At 53.4% G+C, this 21,879-nt stretch overlaps 8 protein-coding genes across 8 annotated transcripts, besides 5 other annotated features; 5 read left to right on the forward strand and 3 right to left on the reverse strand.

Moving 5' to 3' along the window:
• Positions 1–1,565: 1,565 nt before the first annotated feature.
• ACLA_093080 (NACHT domain protein) lies at positions 1,566–7,935 on the forward strand (the record flags this gene model as incomplete). Its single annotated transcript, XM_001273034.1, has 4 exons — positions 1,566–2,015; positions 2,074–2,413; positions 2,463–2,738; positions 2,792–7,935. The coding sequence occupies 4 exons, from the start codon at positions 1,566–1,568 to the stop codon at positions 7,933–7,935; spliced, it is 6,210 nt and encodes a 2,069-aa protein (XP_001273035.1).
• A 548-nt stretch (positions 7,936–8,483) lies between these two features.
• On the forward strand, positions 8,484–10,322 carry ACLA_093090 (GMC family oxidoreductase; the record flags this gene model as incomplete). The annotated part of the gene is made up of 3 exons (XM_001273035.1): positions 8,484–9,556; positions 9,610–10,034; positions 10,105–10,322. The coding sequence occupies 3 exons, from the start codon at positions 8,484–8,486 to the stop codon at positions 10,320–10,322; spliced, it is 1,716 nt and encodes a 571-aa protein (XP_001273036.1).
• Positions 10,323–10,452: 130 nt separating this feature from the next.
• Positions 10,453–12,081, reverse strand: ACLA_093100 (snoRNA-binding rRNA-processing protein UTP15; the record flags this gene model as incomplete). Its single annotated transcript, XM_001273036.1, has 1 exon — positions 10,453–12,081. One exon carries the CDS (start codon positions 12,079–12,081, stop codon positions 10,453–10,455), a length of 1,629 nt encoding a protein of 542 aa, XP_001273037.1.
• A 1,331-nt stretch (positions 12,082–13,412) lies between these two features.
• On the forward strand, positions 13,413–13,718 carry ACLA_093110 (cytochrome b5-like heme/steroid binding domain-containing protein; the record flags this gene model as incomplete). Its single annotated transcript, XM_001273037.1, has 2 exons — positions 13,413–13,491; positions 13,552–13,718. The coding sequence occupies 2 exons, from the start codon at positions 13,413–13,415 to the stop codon at positions 13,716–13,718; spliced, it is 246 nt and encodes an 81-aa protein (XP_001273038.1).
• Positions 13,719–14,521: 803 nt separating this feature from the next.
• ACLA_093120 (uncharacterized protein) lies at positions 14,522–14,909 on the reverse strand (the record flags this gene model as incomplete). The annotated part of the gene is made up of 2 exons (XM_001273038.1): positions 14,522–14,654; positions 14,773–14,909. 2 exons carry the CDS (start codon positions 14,907–14,909, stop codon positions 14,522–14,524), a joined length of 270 nt encoding a protein of 89 aa, XP_001273039.1.
• A 1,387-nt stretch (positions 14,910–16,296) lies between these two features.
• Positions 16,297–19,068, forward strand: ACLA_093130 (uncharacterized protein; the record flags this gene model as incomplete). The annotated part of the gene is made up of 2 exons (XM_001273039.1): positions 16,297–16,526; positions 16,581–19,068. 2 exons carry the CDS (start codon positions 16,297–16,299, stop codon positions 19,066–19,068), a joined length of 2,718 nt encoding a protein of 905 aa, XP_001273040.1.
• Positions 19,069–19,421: 353 nt separating this feature from the next.
• Positions 19,422–20,429, forward strand: ACLA_093140 (putative pathogenicity factor; the record flags this gene model as incomplete). The annotated part of the gene is made up of 1 exon (XM_001273040.1): positions 19,422–20,429. The coding sequence occupies one exon, from the start codon at positions 19,422–19,424 to the stop codon at positions 20,427–20,429; it is 1,008 nt and encodes a 335-aa protein (XP_001273041.1).
• Positions 19,860–19,896: a microsatellite.
• Positions 19,863–19,895: a microsatellite.
• Positions 20,427–20,448: a microsatellite.
• Positions 20,449–20,640: 192 nt separating this feature from the next.
• Positions 20,641–20,666: a microsatellite.
• Positions 20,641–20,667: a microsatellite.
• A 39-nt stretch (positions 20,668–20,706) lies between these two features.
• On the reverse strand, positions 20,707–21,528 carry ACLA_093150 (uncharacterized protein; the record flags this gene model as incomplete). The annotated part of the gene is made up of 3 exons (XM_001273041.1): positions 20,707–21,225; positions 21,299–21,360; positions 21,429–21,528. The coding sequence occupies 3 exons, from the start codon at positions 21,526–21,528 to the stop codon at positions 20,707–20,709; spliced, it is 681 nt and encodes a 226-aa protein (XP_001273042.1).
• Positions 21,529–21,879: the final 351 nt, after the last annotated feature.

Genomic DNA, 21,879 nt, shown 5'->3' on the forward strand with positions numbered 1-21,879 from the left:
ATACACCTCAATAGCATCAAAAGGGACAGTTGAGACAATCAGGCATTATTATTATTATTATGTAGACGGAGGAATCCGACTGAGTGATGATTGCCTTGACACCTGAGGACGCGTATCCATATTTGCTTCTCCCACCTCCCTTCGTATTTCTTCTTTCTTCTGAAGAGCCACACCCCAGCTCTCATCGATCCTCCTCCAACCATCATCATTCATCGTTCCTTCTCCCCTCACCCCGGAAAAAGCAAGATGCATCTCAGGCATGAGAGCACATATTGACCAGCATCAGAAATAGCCATTGAGAGAAAGGTGTGGAGCGTCTTCACCCCCCTACCTGTCATAGTGGGTGCTTCTGATGGACAGTTCGTTCGGCACTGCCGGATCTTCAAGGTTGCATCCAACCAGCGTCCTTCGTCGATATATTTTGAAATTTGCAACCAGCTGACTGACTGCAGGAAATATCCCAACCGCGAAGATATCTGGGAAACGAGCTACGGATGGTTCAGGCAGCCACAGTTGACGGGAATATTCGAGCAAGGATGTCAGTGACCTGTAAGAACCATTGCGGGCCAATGAGACTGGTGCTTTCGCGATTCGCGTCCACTGCATTTCGTTCGCTTTGATGCTCTCCGGAGTCCAGTCGTGTGTCTCAAAAGTCAGAAGAGACTATTACCCCCCCTTTCCTCAGCGGGTGATTATTCCCGAGCTGTCAAACTGCCACACCACAAGCTGACAGAGGACCACAATGCATGCTCTCCGATGGGAGAAATGTGTCAACAATCCCATAAGTTGTATTCTAGTTGCCCTATGCTGGCATGCTATCTCACACCCGGCAGCAGATTACATGATACTATTGAGTACTATTTGAGGTTTGCTTCTTTCTTAGAGCGCTTGAGCCAGCCCATCCCCCTTGGGCAACTCTTCAGCCAGGGTAATCCGGCAGCATGACGTGCGCTCAATGACAGTGCGGTCTACTACATGTATACAAACAGATAGCGCGCCACAGCTGTATACCCCAGTTCTTCAGCCAGCCCGTCGCCGGCGAGGCCGTGAGGATGTTAAGTGTGGAACAGCGATACTGCTCTATGGGTGCTGGGACGCTCAGAATAATCGACGTCGGGCACTCCGCGCATGCAAGCCCCTCACGCCTCCTGAGTCGATATGCGATTGCTTACATTTGGGTTTATGGCTCCCTCTTGTGAAAATATCTGCCGTAGCCAAAGGAAAGCGACTTCCAATTGACCATTCTCTGTTCACTTCTACTTATTTAAGGGCTTTTCCCCATCTTTCACGTTCTCTTCCACTCTACACCCATATGTCCTTTTGTACCTAATGCTGGTTTGAATTTCTTTTCGTTTTGTTTCCCGAGTCAGCGTCGTGACTCGAGGGAAATAGCTGTTGATCATAGTTCTTTTTCACCGGCCCAAAATTCCCTGTCTCTCGGTGGTGCTTCAGAGCCTTCATTACGCCCAGTGTCCGAGGTCCTTACACCTGTGACCAAGCAACCCCTCCCACAAGAAATTAGATATATTCCTACCTCTACCCCTGCCCCTGCTACCTTGATTACCATGGCTGCTTCGGTCACCTCCCCTTTGCCTTCTGGTTTGTTGGCATATCGCAGACGTACTTCAGGCCTCTTGGAGAGCGATAGCGTCTCAAACAATGGCATCGCTCGGTCAGTCACCTCCCGAAGAGTCTCCTCCAAGAGGTTCAAGACGGTGGAGACGTCGGAGGTTTCCAATTTGGTGTACTCCCTCAAGCGTCGCAGCGGGAACGAGCTTGGAAGTAACGCATCATCCAAGCTGTTGAACCACACACATGATTCCGTCTTGGACTGGATCCGCATCCAGCGAATGAGTCTTCTGCCCCCAGAAGGAAGCAGTTACGATAAAGTGCTCTCGTGGGCTCAATTGTCCGTTGAGAGGCTGCATTCATTCAACCTGGCGATCGAGGAGTTCGCTGGTGATAGTTACCTGGCTGCCCAGCTGGCATATGGCTATTGTGCCCTTTTGCTTGAGGTGTGTATTGGTCTAAGTTGTTATCTTGGTGAATTCAGACTAACAACTACTCGGATAGTTGGGACAAGAAAATGCATCCGCACTCATGATTTCCTTCGGTTTCTTCTACAGCACCTCAATGAAGCTTGGAAACCTGCTTGAGAGGACGGAGCTATTTGGCATCTCCCAAGAGATCCGGGAGCAATTAGTTCTGGCTCTCGCAGACCTGGTAACCTTGGTTGCTAGTGTGTCTATGCACTTTCACAAGGCGATCCGAAAGCTTACCACCGCTTCAATTTCTATCGATCTGTATAAGACCTTCCCAGGGCAAATTCAGACCTTCCGTGACCGTTGCGAGAGGATCACTGAGTCTATGTGGCGTTATCAACTTCTAAAAGAAAATCTAGACGCCGATAAAGGTATCGATCATCTCTTCTGCGTTCCGAACTGATGGCTAATTGCGAGCAGTATCCGACTCCAAAACCATCAAATTGTGGCTCGCCCCTGAGGATCATGTTCTCGCCAGCGTCGCTGAACAAAACTCCCACCTGGCTCACGACCGGGACGAGCTTACCTGTCTCTGGATGGCGCCCTATTTGGCACGTTTTCTCAAAAGCCCTCTCAAGAGCCTTGCTATTGCCGGTAAACCTGGTTCTGGACGAACGGTGCTCGCATCGGTGATTGTCGACCAGTTGCAGCATCCTATCGGTGGTGTTGCTTACAGCACTCTGTTTGTCCCTATCAGTGAGTAACGACCGTCCATTACACGCGAATCTCGAGAACTAACGCGTCTTTAGATGCAAAAGTTCCCGCGGAGACAACGCCACGTGCCGTTGCCAAAAGTATTCTACACCAGCTCTTCGACAGGCGTATCGGGAATGTGCAGATGTTGCAGATCTTGAGCGTTGCTTATGAGCGCAGCAGGAAAGCTTTAAATGAGCAGGACTATGATCAGATCCTATGGAATGCCCTGGAAGCCGCTCTCTGTGTTGCCCTTACCGGTGCCAAAGAACTTGTGATTGTGGTCGATGGCGTTGATGAGGCATCCTGCAGCGAGGCAACCCTGCTTCAGTTGCTGGCCACAGCCACCGCTAAGGCTCCCAATGCGAAAGTGATCACTCTCGGCGCTCAAAAACCTCCGACAGCTGCGGACCGAACTTTTGTGCAGATCACTGACGAGTTGATCTTTGACGATATTGCTACAGTCGTGAGGAATCAGCTGCAGCAGAACCGTGCCTTCGCCGCCATGCCCGATTTGGACCAAGAGACCATCGTTGAGCAAATCACAGAAGCCTCTCAGGGCTCCTTTCTGTGGGGGAGGCTCGCGGCCCAGCGAGTTTGCCATGAACATACCGAGGACGGTCTTCTAAAGGAAGTGGATGCACTCGTTGAGTCAAATCTGAGTCTCACCGATTTTGTCCTTCAGGTTCTGCAATCATCCAATGTTTCGGCAGATGCTAAGCACATGTTGCTCTGGCTCGTCACCGCCGACAGGCCTCTACAGCTTAAGGAACTCGAAATTCTGGCTTCTATTCAGATCGACGATTTGACTATAGCGGAACGCAAGCTTGAGGCTTTGCACATTTTGAAACCGCTGAAGCCCTTGGTCCTCGTCCAAGATGGCCATGTTTTCCTTCGCCATGGGCTCATCCGAGCAGCCATACTGGACATCTTTTCGAAGAGAGAGCTGGTTTCCATCAAGGATCGGCACGCTGATCTGGCCACCAGGTTGTTGATTTATATCAAAAACACTGTAACTCAGGAGAACGAGCCCTCTCTTGTCTCGCTGGAGTGGCACGATTCCAACATTCTTTTGAAAAAGTTCCCGTTGCTCGAGTTTGCCGTTCGGTATTGGGTATCGCATGTCCAGCGCACCGTGGCATACACTAGCGAAGGAGTTGTTGCAATCGTCAATAGCTTTGGGAAGGCATTGCCCGCGTCCATTACGGCTCTACGCCTTGAGTGCACATTGTGGGAGACCATTCCAACACCTGCGCTGCTGTCCTACTTGAATACGGTGACCAACATCTACCGTCAGATGCTCTCCGAGAACCATGTTGTCACCCTTCAATCTATCGTCTTCCTGGCCCTTCTCAACCAGCGCGTTGAGTGTGTCTCTGATGCCATTACTTTGTTCTACAAAGCCGCCACGATCAGTCAGACAGTCTTGACAACCCGTCACATCGTCACGATGCAGATGGCCAAGATCTTTGAGGAGTTGACCATTGACAGCAGGACAGAAAGCAAAACAGAGATCATGGTGCAGAGAGAAACGATCCTCTTGTTGCTGGTTGAATGCTACCAAAACCACTACGGGAAGGATTCCGAGACTGTCGTTGCAGTTCTCAAGCAACTGATCGAGCATTACCGTTGGACCAAGGAAGAGCAAAGAATCGAGGAGATCATTGTCATGATCGAGACCATTTCCGAGCATTATCGGAAAGATTCTGTCAGTGGAGACTTGGGGGTCGAGTTAAGACGCAGACGAGGCCGAAAGTCTTCCGGGATCACCCTTGGCTTCTCTCTTGACATTGAAGAAGTGGATGAACTGATTCAAGAATATGACTCCTACGATGTAGAGGCATGGATCAGGCAAGCTGAAGCATACATCGCTGAAGGAAAGACGGAGCTGGCTGAACGCACATATATTGAGATTTGGCAGCGCGTTAGCAAGGAGTACCGTACGCACTATTCAGCGTATTGGGAAGAGAGGAAGATGATCATTGTGCTTGCATATTCCAGGTTTCTCGTCTCCCAGACGCGGGAATACGAGGCATCTTCTGTGCTGTCCAGTCTATGGCAAGAGTACGAGCAGGCTAGCATTTCGATGTCGGAGACTTCCGTCTCCTACTTCCAGGAGGTCGCAAAAATGATGAAGGTTGTCGGCATATCTGAGGTGGCACTGTCTGTCTTCAAGCGCTGCTCTAGGTACTATGAGAGTATCAGCTCGACCCACACCTCCACCTATAAAGAGCTCCAGGAGACCATCCAGACCACCTCAAAGGAGGTAGTCAAGTCATTCAGCTCCTCGACCACAGCCATATCTGAGACAACCTTGGAGGAGTTCTTCTACGAGTCGTCTGGTTCTATTGAAACTTTTGAAGAAACCTCTTTTACTGCGACCCATCGTCTGATCGGCCAGTACATCTCGCAGCATCGATGGCAAGACGCTACACGTGCAGTAAAGAAGGTCCTTCGCATCGTCTGGCCTTCTCTCTTCTCACCCTCCCTGCAAGATGTCACTCTTCCTGAGCAGTCTATCGACAACTGCGTGGAGTTGGCTGAACGCCTCAGCTTTTGTTATCACTCCCGACGACGACTGAACAAGGAGGAGGATATCCGCATTAGATTGTACCGTGCTGTTCGGGCTGCGAGACAAGTGGACGACGACCTCCGTGATCGTGTAACCATTGAGTTGCTTGGCTTCTTTGAGCGTACTGCGCAGACCGAATCAGTCATCAATCTCCAACAGGAGTTGCTAGTGGATTACATCGACTTCTATGGAGAAGAACATGCGATTGTGATCAAGACCCTCTGGACTCTGGCTGAACTGACTCGTCCTCGCCCAATATTTCTTGAGTACTACCGGCAGATCATCCGAGCGTTGAACAAGGACTCCACGACCTGCCACCCAGAGGCAGTTGAACCGATGATCATCATTGCAACCGAGTTGTGGAATCAAGGCCGCTATCAGGATGCTTTGACCCACTACAAGATTCTATTCATTACGTTCCTGAACCAGCCCGAGGGGTCGCCCAAGTTCCAGGTCCATGAGTTTGTCCAGGAGCTGTACGAGCGGTATATCCGCTGTTTGCGCATTGTGCACGTGGATTTTGCTGTATTGTACCGAGTTACAGGGGACTACCATACTGCTTGCAAGACAACTTTCGGTTTGACGGCCTCAATCACTATTCAAGCGACCTTGATCCTTGCACGGCTATGCCAGGAGTCCAAGAGATTCGAGCTGGAAGCCATTGCCCTCTACGAGGAATTGCTCATGATCGAATCCGAGGAGATTGACTTGGAAGAAATTTCTGCAATCTTGGATGGTCTTTACGAGGAGCAAGCTGCGATTGTGACATCAACGAAGGAATCTACATCGTCGACTCAGGTTGAGCGCGCAGTCAAGGTCATGCGCAAGCGCATCACGACTGTGCGGGAGACTCACGGTTGGGCTCACGAGGAGTCTCTCACTAGGATGAAGGAGATGATCACTTTCTATACCGAGCGCAATGAGACCGAAACTGTGGTCCAAGAGCTCACCGAAGCAACCGTTCAAATTCTTTCCTCGGAGACATCCTCCACCAAGCTGATCGCCGCCGCCAGCACCATTGCATCCAGCTACATCGCTGCCAGAGAGATCCAAAAGGCGGTTGATTTGTGTCATGAGATATACAGACAAATTGTCATGAAGGATACGACCAATGTTGCGACTTTCCAGTTTGATCTCTCCTCCAAAGAAAGTCAAAGTCTCACGTTCCTGGCGCATATGGAATATAACCTTCGACGTAACTCCTCGGTCACGGTGACGGAGATTCTTGCCGCCTTGATGACTGAATATGTTTACTTCGAAGAGTTCCGAAGTGTGATCAAGGCTGAGACGAGCACGATTTACACTGTCTCCATTTCGACTGCTCGTTTGTATCAGTTCTTGGTTGGCAATAGCCGACCGATCGCGGCTGCCCATGTCTTTGATAGTTTCATGGCTTATTTCCTGGCTACTGAGGGCGAACGCGTGAATGTGACAGAGAGCTCTCAAGTGAAGATTCTGCTCATCACCATTCTGAATCACCTGAGCATCCATCAGTCGCACGACTTTGTTCGCACCATTGGCATCGCGGGTAATCATGGCGTTATCCAACTCCTCAAGGAGCAACAATACGACGAGGCCTGTGATCTTGCTGAAGCCACGTTCAAGTATCTGTCTGCTGATGAGGCCTATCGAATTCCCGCTATCGTCAAGTTCGCCTTCGTTCTCGGCATGACCATCTCCGGACGCGACCTTACCACCCAGCCAGATGATGCTATCCGCAAGAAACTGCTCGGTGTCTCCGCAAGCATCATCCTGGATGCTCTGGAAGTCATGAACGAAATCAAGATCGATATTTCTCAGATTGGTCTCATCCACCTCAACGCCCTGATTGGTCTTCTCGGCGAGCAGGAAGACTACCAGACCCTGGCCTGGCTGCTCACCCTACTCTGGAACAGCCGCGAGGCTCAGCGCTCATGGAAGCCAACTGTCACACTCGCGATGGGCCGCCGGCTTGTACTAGCCCGTTATCTTGTCAGCGACTTCAAGTCGGCTCTGCGCCTGGCAGAGGATATTGTGTACAACTGCCGCCGCGTGCATGGTGCTTGCCATCCGGCCACCCTCGACGCGTCCATTTTGCTATCGCAGCTCTACACCAGCGTGGGACAGAAATACCTATCACAGCGCAATGGACCCTCGTTGGCGAACCGCTACTTCAAGAAGAGCGTCGCGGTGCATGAGAACATCCTTCGTATCTTTGCTGACCCCACACTGGGCGAGATGGAAAATGGACTCGAGAACAGCATGAGTATGGACGACTCCGGATATGACCTGGAAATGAGGGAGTCGATGTTTGCCAGCGGAAACGGAAATGGGGGCTTCAACGGCCACGTCTCCGACGGAGAGCACGTGCGTCGACACTTGTATTTGCTCAAGCTGGCAACGGAGCGGCTGGGCTACTGGCCCAAGGAGTACAGCGAGTATGAGCGGCTGAATGCAGATCTGATCCGGGAATTCCAATCGGACCTACAAGGAGTGGAAGAGGTTGAGCATTGGGATCTGAAGGCATTCGGAGCGGGCCAGGCGGAGTCGGATGCAGACCTGGTGGATGATGGGTTCCGGGGCTGGGAGATCCTGGAGCAGCAGAATGGTGGCATGGGTATGACCCTGGCTGCAGAAGAGGATGTTTAAGCTTGCTTGCAGTAATGTTTCTTGTGATATTCGCTGCTTTTCTGTTTGTAGTCGGAACGCAAATAATAATAATAATAATAGTCCGTTCCATGCAGCCCAGCGCAAACAAAATTAGGGCTAATCTAATCTACCCAAGACCAAAATCACGACTTCCACCCCTTCCCATCACTCAAAGTCCTGGTATGAAGATCGAACAAGTACAAGATCCTCCATATTCCGCAAGTGAATCTCACTCAGCGGCCTCTCGCGTGTCACAGCAACAACACTCTATGAGGATGACGTCCGCCGCCCTGGCGATCAAATTCTCCCCATAGCCAGTGTTGATAGCCCTCGTAGATGAGATCAGCAAAATGCATCTATGTAAGAGGGACTAACTTCAAATTGAAATAACGCATCGGCAAGAGACTGAATGGTTAGATCATGTCTATCGTCGATATGTCTTACATCTGATGTCAGCCACTATTGCTGCTTACTTTCCATCTCCACGACGATCAGCAGAAAATCCATTCATGCATCTCACCACTCCAACATCCCATCAACAGCCCAACATGAAACACCTCATTCTCGCCCTTCCTGTGGCACTAGCAACCGACTTCCTCATCGTCGGCGGCGGCACAACCGGCCTCCTCATCGCCAACCGCCTCTCCTCCAATCCCCAGCACACCATCACCATTATCGACCCCGGCCCAGACACCCGCACCAACCCCAACGTCACCGATCCAACACGATGGCTCCGCAACGCCAACTCTGGCATCGACTGGGCTTACCCGATCCTCCCACAGGAACACGCCTCCAACCGCACCCTGCAGTACACCGCCGGCCGCATCCTCGGCGGCACCAGCATGATCAACGGTATGACCTATCTCCGGGCCGATGCCGCGGAGATAGACGCCTGGGAGACGTTAGGCGCGACGGGCTGGAACTGGGAATCTCTCTGGCCGTATTACAAGCGCGTGGAACGATTTCGGCCGCCGCCGGCGTGGCAGGTGGACGTCGGGGCGTCGTATAGCCCCGCGTATCATGGGGAGAGCGGGGAGTTGGATGTGTGTTTCCCGTTACAGTTGTCGAACGGGAGCTTTGAGGGGTCTGTGAGTGAGAGCTGGAGGGGACTGGGGTACGAGAGAAACGAAGACCCGAATGGCGGCGACGTGCGTGGGTTCTGTGTCTGGCCGATGACGATCGATTGTGCACGGAATGTGCGGGCGAGTAGTGCGCATGCATTCTATTATCCCGTCGATCACAGACCTAATCTGCGCGTGCTGCGAGGGACGGTGCTCAGGCTGCTCTGGAGAGAGGAGGAGCATGTTGCGCAGGGAGTCGAGTATCTCGACCCCCAGGGCGAGATGAAGACTCTCACGGGTGCTCAGGAGGTGGTTCTCTCCGCGGGTGCGCTGCGTACTCCTTCCATCCTCGAAGCATCCGGTGTCGGTGACTCCCCCCGTCTGACGCAACTCGGTATCGAGCCCAGAATCCACCTCCCCGGCGTGGGAGAGAACCTGCAGGATCAGCCCAACGCCCCGTTGCTGTATACTGGCACCCTCAACGTATCCGGAACAGCGCCCTACGCAACATTTGCAACAGCCTCGCAGCTCTTCGGAAAGGATTTGCCTTCCATAGCTGCGTAAGTTCTCTCTCCCTTCTTTATTAACACATCGGCTCACGCAAGACCACAAGATCCACCCTCTCCGCCATCCCAGCCTGGGCCGAAAATCTTTCCTCAAACTCCGGCCTAGGCAAACCAGCCCTCACACGCATCCTCCAGACCCAGCACTCGCTCATTTTCGAGAGAAACGTCACCGCCGCCGAGATCCTCACCTCCGCCTCGGGGACAACTTTGCTTTCTGCATTCTGGCTGCTGCTCCCCTTCTCCAGGGGCAGCGTGCATCTGGCCTCAGCCAGGCCAGAAGATGCCGATAAACCACTCATCGATCCGGCCTTCTTTCAGAATGACTTTGACATGCAGATGCAGACTACCATTGGACGACTGGCGCAGGGTTTCTGGGCCTCAGAGCCGGTGAAACACTTGCATCCGAAGTCGCTACAGCAGTTAGGGGCGAATCTGACGGACAAGGAGTGGGGAGCGTTTATTAAGAAAATCTGTGAGTAGTTCAAGATTGGAAGGGAAGTGCGGGAGATAGCGCTGATTCTTTACTCTTTACTACTTCATAGTCAACCCGAATGACCACCCGCTCGGCTCGGCGGCCATGATGGCTCGTGAACTGGGGGGAGTCGTGGGCCCCGACCTGAAGGTGTACGGGACGCGGAATGTGCGAGTCGTTGATGCCTCGATCATCCCGCTGCAGATCAGTGGCCATCTCACGGCCACGTTGTATGCGGTTGCTGAGCGGGCGGCGGAGATAATACTTGACAGGGACAGTGACAAGTGACCAGGGAAGGTCGGATTGAAGGGGTTGAATCTGCATTGAATTATGTAAAATGATGTCCAAACTCCGACCAGGTATCCCGTAATATGAACAGTCTATCAACGTGCTTTTGATTTTTTCTACTGGTCATCCATTAGGTAGCCCGTAACATGTCCAACATCCCCTTGGTCTGGCACGCCTGATGCGCCATTTCTACCTCGTCACGCACACGCCGATGCAGCCGGTCCACCAACTTGTCGATCTGCGCCGACTGGCCGAGATTCCCCGAGTAGATGTCCAGGATGTTCATCGCCACCTCCACGCATAGCTTCACCAGGCGCGGTTCCGTGATGTTCTTGTGCACCCACTGCAGCACTGGCTGCAGCGTCTCCTCGTCCCGTCCTTGAAGCGACGCCCGCAGCGCGGAGCGGTGTCGCAGCGCCGTGAACAGCGTCAGCTGTGCTGTCTTGTCGCTCGACGACAGGACCTGGTCCAGCGCCGCCGAGTACCGCGCCTTGCGCAGATCGTACTCCCACGTCTGCTCCTTCTTCCGCTTCCGTTTATCCTGCCCCTCGATCACAATGTCCACTCCTTCGCCGATGAAATCGCGGCCGCGCAGCCGTTTCTCCCATCCCGAGCCGCGCAGCTTCTTCTCCTTGGCCATCTTGCGGTCGTGCTCTTCGAGTTTGCCCTCCAGCAGCGCCTGCATCTCCTTGCGCCGCTCGCGCTCCTTGATCTTCTGCTGGCCCGACAACCGGGTCTTGATTGAGAGAAGACCCGATTGCATGCCCACTGCGATGTGCTTGTCCTCCCGGCTCACGCCCGATGTGATCACGCGCAGCGACAGGATCGGGGAGGGATACTTGGAGCCGGACACCACGTTCCACCCCGTTGTCTCAAACACCTTCATGTGTCCGTCCAGCGCACCACTGAGCAAGCGCTCGCCGTTGGACGCCAGCGCCAGCGCCGTCACCGTCTTCTGATGACTCTGGATCATATGCAGCGGCTTACCCGCCACGATATCCAGGACCGCGATCTTGTTCTCCGCCGAAGCGAGCAGCGTCGTCCCCGTCGGCATGGGCAACACGCTCTCAATCGGCGCCGCCATCTTGAACGTCATCGCCGCGCGGCCCTCCACCCGCGGATCCCACAGCCGCACCGTCCGGTCATAACTGCCCGACACCACCAGCCCCGACGAGGCCAGCGAACCGGGCATGAAAGCGCCGCTGCGCACGTAGTCCGTGTGCCCGACGAACGTCCGCGCGCTGCTCTCGCTCGGCAGATCCCACAGCCGCACCGTGCGGTCGTCACTCGCGCTCAGCACGGAGGTTGGGTCGCTCGGCGAGAACTTGGTCACCCACACCGGCTGCCGGTGCTCCTTCCACGTCTTGAGGATCGCCCGCGACGCTACGTCGAAGACCTGCACTGTGCCCGTGTCGTCACCGGTCACTACTACGCGGCCGTCGGGCCGCACGTCCGTGCCGCGGACGGTATCATCGAAGCGGGTGATGGTGCGGAGGAGCTTGCGGGTGCGGATGGAGTAGATCTGGACCCGTGCGCCGGTGGTCACGGTGAAGACATCGGGGGGTTGTGTGAGGGAGGGGAAGGCCGAGGCGGAGGACGGGGCGGCGGGTTGCGTGATGAGATTGATGGGGCCGTTGGCGGGAGAAGGGATCAGGAGAGGATTCTTGAATGTCTTCCAGTACTGTTGCTCTGGGGTCAACCGGGTCGAGGGCAGCGCAGGCAGCTTGACCTGCTGCAGAGGAAGAACGGGGGCAGCCATGGCTGCAGGCCGTTTTGCGAAAGAGAATCTGGGTTTGGCAGTCGATTGAGAATTGGATCAATCCGAAGAAAGGGCCGTCCTATTGACAATGAGCGTGGTCGGTGTGTTGATGCTGGTGTTGATGTCTGGAGGTTTTTTTTTTTTTTTGGTCAATCAAAGATCAAACCGCATCAAAAAAGTTCTCTCGATTCCCAATCGGGCAATCGTTACCGCTAGTTCTTGGGAGTGTATCGGATGCGTATTGTCGTCGGTATCGTTACCTGCACGTGACTCCAGACATTGAATGCCTGGGGCACCTACTCCTAGCATCGATTCTCCTACATAAAAAAATACCAGCTTGTATTTCCTTCCAACTTTCCACTATGGATTCCAGTCAACGATGCTACCCATTTTTCTTGAAGAACACAATAATTGAGATCGTGGTTCAAGAAGAGAGACTAAAGAGCCATCAGAGAGAAAGTACGGCTTCTGTGGAGGCAACTTCAAGTCGTGGAGGTGGAGAAGAGCATGCATAGTTCGCTGTAGATCTACTCTTCTACAATCTTGTCTTCCGTGGGAAGCATATCGTTCAATTCAATTAGGTCGAGGTATTACGTATTCTCTCGTTGCCTTCTTTTCTCGTTGTTTTGTATTTCTCTTCTCTAGAACTCGTTTGGGGGGAGTTTGCCCTAATTAGGAGGGGGTCTCCCGACACCTGCGTCGAACATAAGTCAGTCACTAGCCCTAGGCAATGAGACAAAGCAAGGTGGAAGCCAGCTTAGACGAGTCACAATGCTATCTCGAGTCGGCCTAGGATGTCAGAGAACATGAGGGCAGAAACATATATTTCATATCAGCAAATGCAAAGACCTCGGCCAGGGTTCCCGTGAGTTGCTCGAGGCTGGTGAATAGCGACACATCCAGACTGTGAGAATGATCACCATCCTTGCGTCTGATGTAAAATTCTTTGTGCGTTCCTTTCGCTTGATCTGTAGTTATGATGGTGTGTCGATTGCCACAAAGGACAGCGAGTAAAATGTCTCTTTGAGGAGAACAGCTTGTTTCATGCCATTGACGCACAGTAGCACTAGTATTACCTCTGATTATTACTTCCTACTCCATAGTTCGTCCGCTTTTGAATATGCGGTGAAAGGCCGCTTTTGGAAGGCCGTTGACCTGCAGCTTCGGCCAATAGTGCCTGTGTAGCGGAACTTACCCACGACGCATATGGAGCCGATTATAGGCGCTGCTGCTGTTCAAGCGATAGACGGTCCTTTGCCCCTACGAAGCGGGCTTGTCGATAATCCCCGCCCTTTCTTTCACGCCATAACAGAGCGGCGATTGCGTCCTCAATGTCGCAGCTGAGCAAAAGCATTGCACTTGAGCAACTGGCCAACCACAATACCCTGGAGTCGTTGTGGACAACGGATGGTAGGCTAACACTTTCGCAGATGACGACCCTCTGAAAGTAGAAACCGACCAGCTTCCCAGTGTACGATCTCACGACCTTCAGCTTGGACCATCCAGGCGGCATCGAGACACTCGAGACGTGTGCCGGGGCTGATGGCACCGACCTGTACGAATATGCCGGCCACAGCGAATCCAATATGGCGAAAATGCAGCAATACCACGTCGGCCAGCTTGCTGGAAGCCTTTAACAGGCGTCTCCCATCTCTCATAATCTCCTTCTCGTGGAGAATAAGGGCATGGGGAGCGCCACATCCCGTCTCAAGCAGTTGAGGCTCCCCCGGTGGACGAAGCTGGCAGCCAATCCTTTCCGCGACTTCTCTTCCTATGGCTCTGTCGTACCAGCAAAGGGACAGTGTTGTTGCTTACATCTCGCCGACACTAAATATCTCCCAACTCCAGTTCAGAGCCATTTCGGACCAGAACATTGGACATGCATTCTAGGCCGGCATAGCGATCACTTCGTCAGTAAGCTGCGTGGGTTTCAGCTATCTCTATAAACTGTTCTTGTCGACTCCCGACTAACCAAAACGAAGTATTCAGCTTTTCAGCTAGGATACCGAGAAAGACGAAAAAGATAAGGACGAATCATCGGATCCTAAAGCAATAAATTTGAGCCAAGCTCTGATGTGATCAAGTTGCAGCCACATTAGTAGAACAAGTACAGAGAGAGTATGCTCAAGAAGAAGTTTGAATGAGAAAACCAAGGTGGCCCGCCAAAACCTAAACCCAAACAGTCGTCAACAATCGATGAATCTTCATCTGATTTCTGGGTATCTAATGGAATAGATATCCAAGCTATGAGATACATAACCCACCAAAACTGCTAACTTCTCTAGCTCCCAATTTGTATTCGCGTTCGTAGATTGGTTTTCCAATTGTTCACTACCTCCGCTGCTCCAAGCGCAAATACAATGGACCAGGTTGGAGAGTGAAATGACCATTCATGCCCTCTTCCAACTCGGCTATTGGATTAATACGATCAGTGGGAAACTCAAGTCGTAGCGCATGATGATTCGTGCCAGCGTAACTCGAATATCATCATTCGGAGCGGTTTTTCAATGCAATTATGCGGCCCGATTGAGAACGGCGCCGCTGCCTTCTTGTCGTTGACCAGGTGCGGAGAGCTATACCAACGTTCAGGGATAAACTCAGTCGCTCGGGGATAGATGCTATCGTCTGTGGTACTGCGTTAGAAGGGGCTATCGTCGTAGTATCTAGCTTGTAAACAGCAGAGGCACTTACCTCATCCGATAAATGTCGGAGCGATCCTTAGTAAAGATGTCCCCATTCTGTCCCACACAGAAACGCGCTGGCGGTGAGATAGGTAGGATCTGACAGAGTAGATACGTGTCCTGCATAAACAACGTGTCCAGACTCATGCTGTCCTCCTCACCGTATATGACAGTGATTGCATAGGATAGTCTTCCTAGTGTGGGTCAAGTATGCCTTCATCTTTGAACCCCTCAGACTGACAGGCCGATCCTGGAAAGTAGCACTGCCGAAGATTGCCTGGCGATCTGACAACAAGGCGCGATCGGGCGGCATGTTTAACTATAGCAGACGATGATAAAGAAGTGCAATTGATTAAAGCGTGGAGAAGCTAGAATCCACTCTGTTTGTGGCTGTGGGCCGACTGGGAGCTCAAGAGTCAAGACAGGCAGCAGAATTCTTGTTTGTCGGAGGGTATCACGGTTATACAGGGGTGCAAGGATAATGATGGATGGGAATGATTTCGGAATAATCGTAATTTAAGTGTGTAGTATCGCTGTTGGTGTTGGTGTTGTTTAGAGAAGTCGAGAAGCAGTCTCGTTGACTGATGTCTGGAGTCTGTCTGTCTGTATCCAATATAGGTACATAGTAGTTCGATATCGATAGATGACCTATCGAAAAACTAGATGCCCCAGGCTGCAAGGCGATCCCGGGCGTGGGGAGCTGTGGTGGGACGGACGTTAACCGTATCGGGATTACGGCCTGACCCATGATATGATTTGATCCTGCCGAGTCTCGATTCTACTACTACGGAGTAGGTTGGTGAGCTGACGAGGACGCTTCATCCAGGCTCCCTAACTGACTAAGAGTAAAGCTCCTCATCGGCCTCCTCCGTAGGCTTATTGATGGTATCCATCAGCTATGAGCCTATGAGTATCTATCTAGGTAATCATCTGTCTAGTGCTCAAGAGGAATCCATCAAAGTGGCTGGGAGTACTCGAGCGTAAGATTACCGTTAAGGCTGTACAGAGTAAGGTATGGATTCCGGATTTCATGCAGGAACCATTGTTCTCTGGCCAATCAGACTCGAGGAATAGAATACCGCCAGCCACCTCCCAGCCTCCTCCAACCCGGCAGAGTGGATCCATAGACAGGGTTCTGCCCAATCACCCTGCGTATCCACTGTATTACTGACGTATGGTTATCGCGATCGTGCCCGCTGTTGTCTTATCCGCCTTGTTTTGGGGGCATCCATCCATCATCCATCCTCGTCTCTCTTCTTCATCTTTTCCTCTCTCTTCTCTCCATCCCCTGCGAATCCACAGATCCTGCCTATACCGCTTGGCTTTTTTTTTATTTTTTTTTCTTTGCTTTTTGATCCAACGTGTAGCGTTGGGACTCATCACATCGCATTCACAGCGTCTTCGGAGCTCTCAGCTGAAACCCACTACTCCGATCACCCTAGGCAGTCAATTGATGGATAGATAAGCCAGTGTCCATCATCCTTCCATTACGGTCGATTGTCGCTCCTTCAAAATATCAGAATTGGTCGCCATCATGGCTTCCAAATTGCCGAGAATCGGCAACATCAACCATGCGGCCGGTATCTATGCGGACATGTCCGTCGACGGTCCCGCCATTGGCACCCTGGTCGCCATCATTGACCGTGCGAAGAACCTGCCAAACAGAAAGACGATGGGAAAACAAAATCCGTACTGTGCTGCTCGTCTCGGCAAAGAAGCGAAGAAAACAGAGACCGATCTGCGTGGAGGCCAAACACCCAAATGGTACGCTGCCCTGTCCTGGGAGCTTTCCACAACAATGCTAATTTGATCAACTAGGGATCAGGAGCTCCGCTTTACAGTGCATGAATCGCCGGATTACTTTAGACTCAAAGTCTCAATCTTCAACGACGACAAAAAGACCGATCTGATCGGCGAGACCTGGATTGATCTGCAGGACTTGATCATCCCCGGTGGCAGCCAGAGTGACCAATGGCACCCATTGCATTTCCGCGGAAAGTATGCCGGCGAAGTCCGCATCGAGATGACCTACTACGACACTAGGCCTGAGGATGAAGCCGTGATTGAGCGACGAACCCAAGTGGCCGACAAGATCCAAAGAAGCAGCGCTTCATCGAAACCCGTCGCTACACCGGCACCCGTCAGCTCTTCCTCGCTCTCGGGTCCGCGCCAGTTGAAGGATGTCAAGAGACGCCCACTTCCCAGCGATCTGACTGCTTCAACCCCAGCTCGTCCTGCCCCCGTCGAGAAGACTCCCTCGGCTCCAGTACAGTCTCAGCCTGCGCCATCCCGGCCGGTTCACCACGACCATTCTCATTCCACACCTGCCATGCCTGTTGCCGCCGATCATACGCGTTATCCTCAACGGCAGGCCCCGGAGCCTCCCTATGACGCGGCAGCGTACAACTCCGCTCCGCAGCCTGCGCCGCCGGTAAAACAATATGAAACGCCAGATGACTTTCATCGAGAATGGAACTACGCGGCTCAGACTGTGCAGCCGGCCGCGCCAGCGCCTTTGAGGCGATCCGTGCAGGAGCAAACCCACCCTTATCGCGAGAGGCAGGCGGACCCTTATGATACACGACAACAATATGCACGGCCGCACTCCGGATACGGCAATGCCCCAGCCGTGGACTACCGTTCTCGGCCGGATGTCCCACCAAGCAGGCCTGAGTACGAAGCACATCCTGTTGCGGACATGCACACCAGGCACCCATATGACCCGGCCTCCCGTCCGACCAGCCGGCACCGGAATCAGCCATTTCCCCCTCCGGAGCAGCACGCCTACAGTGGAGATCTGGTGCGCTATGGCCACGATGCGCCCCAGTACTCTCCTCGTTCCTCGACCAACTCGTATGAACGCCCGGAATACGCCCAGAACGCCCCCGTCCCAGCTCCAATGGAACCGGACCACCACTATCGGCTGCACAGCAATTCCGTCGCCAGCATGAACAGTCGCCATCGTAGTTCCATCCACGAGACCTTCCACCCGGAATACGCCGCGATGCAACCGCGCGTGGACGACGAAGAAGATGAGGGGCCGCCGCCTCCGCCCCCGGCCCATCGGTCTGGCTTAGTCCAGCACAGTCAACAGTTAGTACCGTCACCAGCTTCCTCGTACAAGGCTTACTCTCCAGAGTTTGCGTCGTCGCCCCGCCACAGTACCCAGGATATGAACGCGGTCCAGCCGCTCCACCTCCCAACCCACAGGAACCGCCCACAGGACCCCCATCATACGAAGAATCCATCGGTACCGCGCAGCCTAGTCGCCGGTTTTGACACGGCCGTGCCAGGGACGGAGCCGCGAGCGACGCAGGACGGTCTGGCCACGCGACGACGGAGCATGCTCGAAGAAGAGGCCATCATCTTTCAGCCCCCCGAGCCGAAGCGTGCGGGAGTGCCATATCCTGTCGAAACACCGCCTTCGCAGCCTGCAGACTACCGCCGTTCCTTGGTGATCACCCGATCGATCAATCCAGACATCCGCTCTGCGCCTCGACGGAAATCGGTCAGCCCTCGACCACCGCCGTTGACTGAACGTCAAGTGTCGCGGATTCCATTCTCGCCAGACTCGTACAATGCACTCAATCCAAATGCAGCACGGTCTGCTGTCACGCGCGACCCGGCACCCGCGTACGATACGATCGCTCAATCCATGCAGATTGCACGACTCAACGATCTGAAGCCTGACACGTCGGGCCCGATCATCGGCGACGATGGCCGAGAGATCGATCCTTCCGATCACCTTCCGACGGACACGTGGGCGCCGGAGCCAGAACGCAAGTCCCGGAAGCCGGAGGTCATTGTGCGTTTCAAGAATGCGCCTGCCCGGGATGCTACAGGCGGTCGTCCCCGGTCTAGCGGGGGATTCGTTCCTGATCAGACGAGACGTCCTCCCTCGCATGTTTCCCGGGTAAACGCCGAACACACCTCCCCTGGGGCGGACTACATGGACCGTGGGCGCCAGGGGTATGGGGGATACGGGCCTGGAGGGAGCTATCATCCATCGAATGCACCACGGCCGCGATCATCGCAGCGCAAGTCCGTGTCACCGGCTCCCAGCGCACACTCGGCTCACTCTGCGCACTCTGTGTCAAGCTTCTATGCACCTACTGGGCCTCCAATCCCGGCCAAGGTGCCCATTGCGGCCCCGGAGCCCAACTACCCGGTGATGGGGGGCAATCCCGGCATGGACGCGCTGAGCCGGGAGCTGAACACTATTGACCTGGGGTCGGTGGGATGTAGTGTGATTCGGGCGCCGCGGAAGTATGTGCCCAGGACGATCACGACGGGCTATGCCATGTGAGGGATGAACAGGATAAAATTGCCAGGAACTGGGCGTTGTGGGGTCAGTGTACATGTTGTATGTATGTATTTTTTCGGTTGCAGCCTGCTACTACTAGTGATGAAGTCTAGCTAGCTAGCATATGACTGTTATGACGATATTCACCTTTGTTCTAAAGACAGCTCAGTTCAAACATAGTCGTATATAAGTGAGACAGTTCTTTCTGTGGATCTTGACAATGCGCCGCCCATGATAGACGGAAACCTCCGTCAAATGGTAATCTATATAACCTCCAAACTACCTCCCTCCCTCAATATCATACCATATCATATCTACATCTACATCTACACCTACATATCCCACCCACGCAAAAAATGTCCCCCAAAAAACCACCCCCAAAATCACTCCCCCCTACCTCCCCCCTCCCCCCCTGCGAATTCACCACCCCCTGCACAACCGCCACAGCCAGCACCTCCCAAACCACCACAACCAAATCCCCACGCGCCTCCCCCGCCGACCTCCCCCGCAAAGTCATCTCCCACATCCTCGGCCGCAACAAGACGGTCACGCGCCTCCTCCCCACACACGTCTGGGTGCACTACTGCCGCAAACACTACCAGCGGGCGCGGTACCGGGCGCGCGTGTGGCCGTTCACGCAGTGCGAGATCCTGCTGGATTCGCTGGCGCGCATGGAGGCGTGGGGCGGGGTGCGCGCGTTCGAGGTCGTTTTGAGGAGGAGGGAGAGGGAGAGGTTGGATTCTGGGTCTTCGACTTCGTCCTTCTCTGGTGGTGGTGGGGGTTTATCTGCTGTTGAAGAGGAGGAGGAGGTGGAGGAGGAGGAGGAGGAGGGGTCTGGCGATGGCGATACCGATACCGATGCCGATGGGGACGAATCTTCCTCTGTGCTCAGTCTTAGTTCTGAATTGGGTGATGAGGACGACGAGGACGAAGAGTACAACGACGCCGGGAAGGAGGAAAGGAAGAAAAAGAGGAAGAGGGGAGGGAGGAGGAGAAAGAAGCCGCGGATCCAGGCCTGTCCTGTGCCTGCGTGGTTGCGTGCGTGCACGGGCCAGGGCAAGTCCTTTGCTGAGATTCGGCACCTTGTGGCGCGTATCCGGGTGGATTTGGAGTGGCGGCGTGAAAAGGGCGAGGGGCCGGTGCTGTTTCCGGATATTGAGATCTTACCGATGTTTCGGGAGTGGGTGTTGGAGGAGGCGGCGGCGGCGGCGGTGGGGGGGAAGGTGTCGGAGAGGAAGACGAGGAAGAATGCGAAGACGAAGAAGGCAAATCCAAAGGTCAAGTCGAACGCAAAGGGGAAGGGGGGTGTGAAGACAAGGTCGAGGGTGAGTGCTCGGGGTGCGGTGCGCAAGACCCGATGGTGATTGATTGATTGATTGATTGGTGCTTGCTTGTGTTGAGCTTCTTGATGGCTAGTTGATAGAGGTCACTGAATAAATGATGATTGTGTTTCATTAGCATTAATCGTAGAGGACCGTCAGACCTTTATATAAATATACTTGGCGATAAAAACTCCCGCAGAAACCAGTTAGCCGACGCAGATGGCAAAAAAAACAGTCAAACTTGCCAGATTTGAAAAAAAAAAAAAAAAAAAAAAAAAAAGGCAGAACAACGCCAAACCATTTCCCCAACTTGTCTCCCTCAAGAATGGTCCGGGATCAACTCGTACCCTCCCTCGGAGGGCAAATGGTTCGCCGCGAGCATCATCACCACCACACAGAAAATACTCAGACACCAGCTCACAATGCAAAAGATCCAGGACTCGTCTAGCCGCCAGCCGACAAAGAAGCGATCCTCGTTATCAAACAGATACGCCTGTTGATAGTTCGTTACCACCCCATTCCTCAGAGAAACACCGGGGGAGGGGCAACCTACCACAATCGACATACTCGCCGCCTGCACAATCGCCGACAATATGATAAACACGCTGAGCACCTTCCACCCAGACTCGCGCAGCCGCTTCCCGCCAGACAGCACAATCAGGTACGCGACGACGCTCATCCCCTGCAGCACGACGGCAAAGGACATGAGGAAGCCGACGGTGCGCCACATGGAGCAGAAATAGCGGTCTTCGCCATGGCAGTCTTCGCGCTGGGGGAAACTCTCGCAGACGTTGGTGAGGGAGGAGCAGCGACGGTGCAAGCCGTAGGAGTAGTGGAACTACACAAAAGTCAGGGATGTGTATTCTTGGGAAGCCGATTCGGATGCTGGTGCTCAAGGAAAAGGAACCCACCTTGTCACTATGATAGCTGACCCATTTCGGAACCACGATGGAGGATATTGTCAAGCCGAAGGCTGGAGATGAAGGGGGTCAGTTAGCACGGACCTCAGCAGGCGGCAGCGAGAAGTAGAAAGATACTTACCGGCGAGAAAGAGGACGAGGGTGCCGCTGTAAACAATGGTTTTGGTTAGGAAACCTGTGTAGTTTCGGTCGGTGCCTCGAGGAACGAGATGAAAGTCCATCTTTGCGTCGAGTCGTGGTGTTGATGTTGGTGCTACGTTGACGTTGACGTTGCGGCTGGGGCGGTTGGCAAATGACGACACTTGTTGTTATTCCGGCGCTCACTGAACCCGCAGTGAGTGGGATCGATCTTGGGGGGATATAGATAGAAGGGGATATGGGAATAGATACGATGGACATCTGATGGACAGGAGAGATGAGAGAAGAGAAGATGAGCGGAGAATGAGGTGATGCCAGTGCGGGACAGAAACCAAAACTGGATCACACAGAGCTTAAAATCAAGCAACGATCGCTGATTCGGTCTGTTAAAGACGCAGAATGCACGTCCTAACCTGTCGTACAGAACCAAAAGT

The sequence above is a fragment of the Aspergillus clavatus genome, genomic scaffold (genome assembly GCF_000002715.2).
Source record: "Aspergillus clavatus NRRL 1 1099423829798 genomic scaffold, whole genome shotgun sequence".
Lineage (NCBI taxonomy): Eukaryota > Fungi > Ascomycota > Eurotiomycetes > Eurotiales > Aspergillaceae > Aspergillus > Aspergillus clavatus.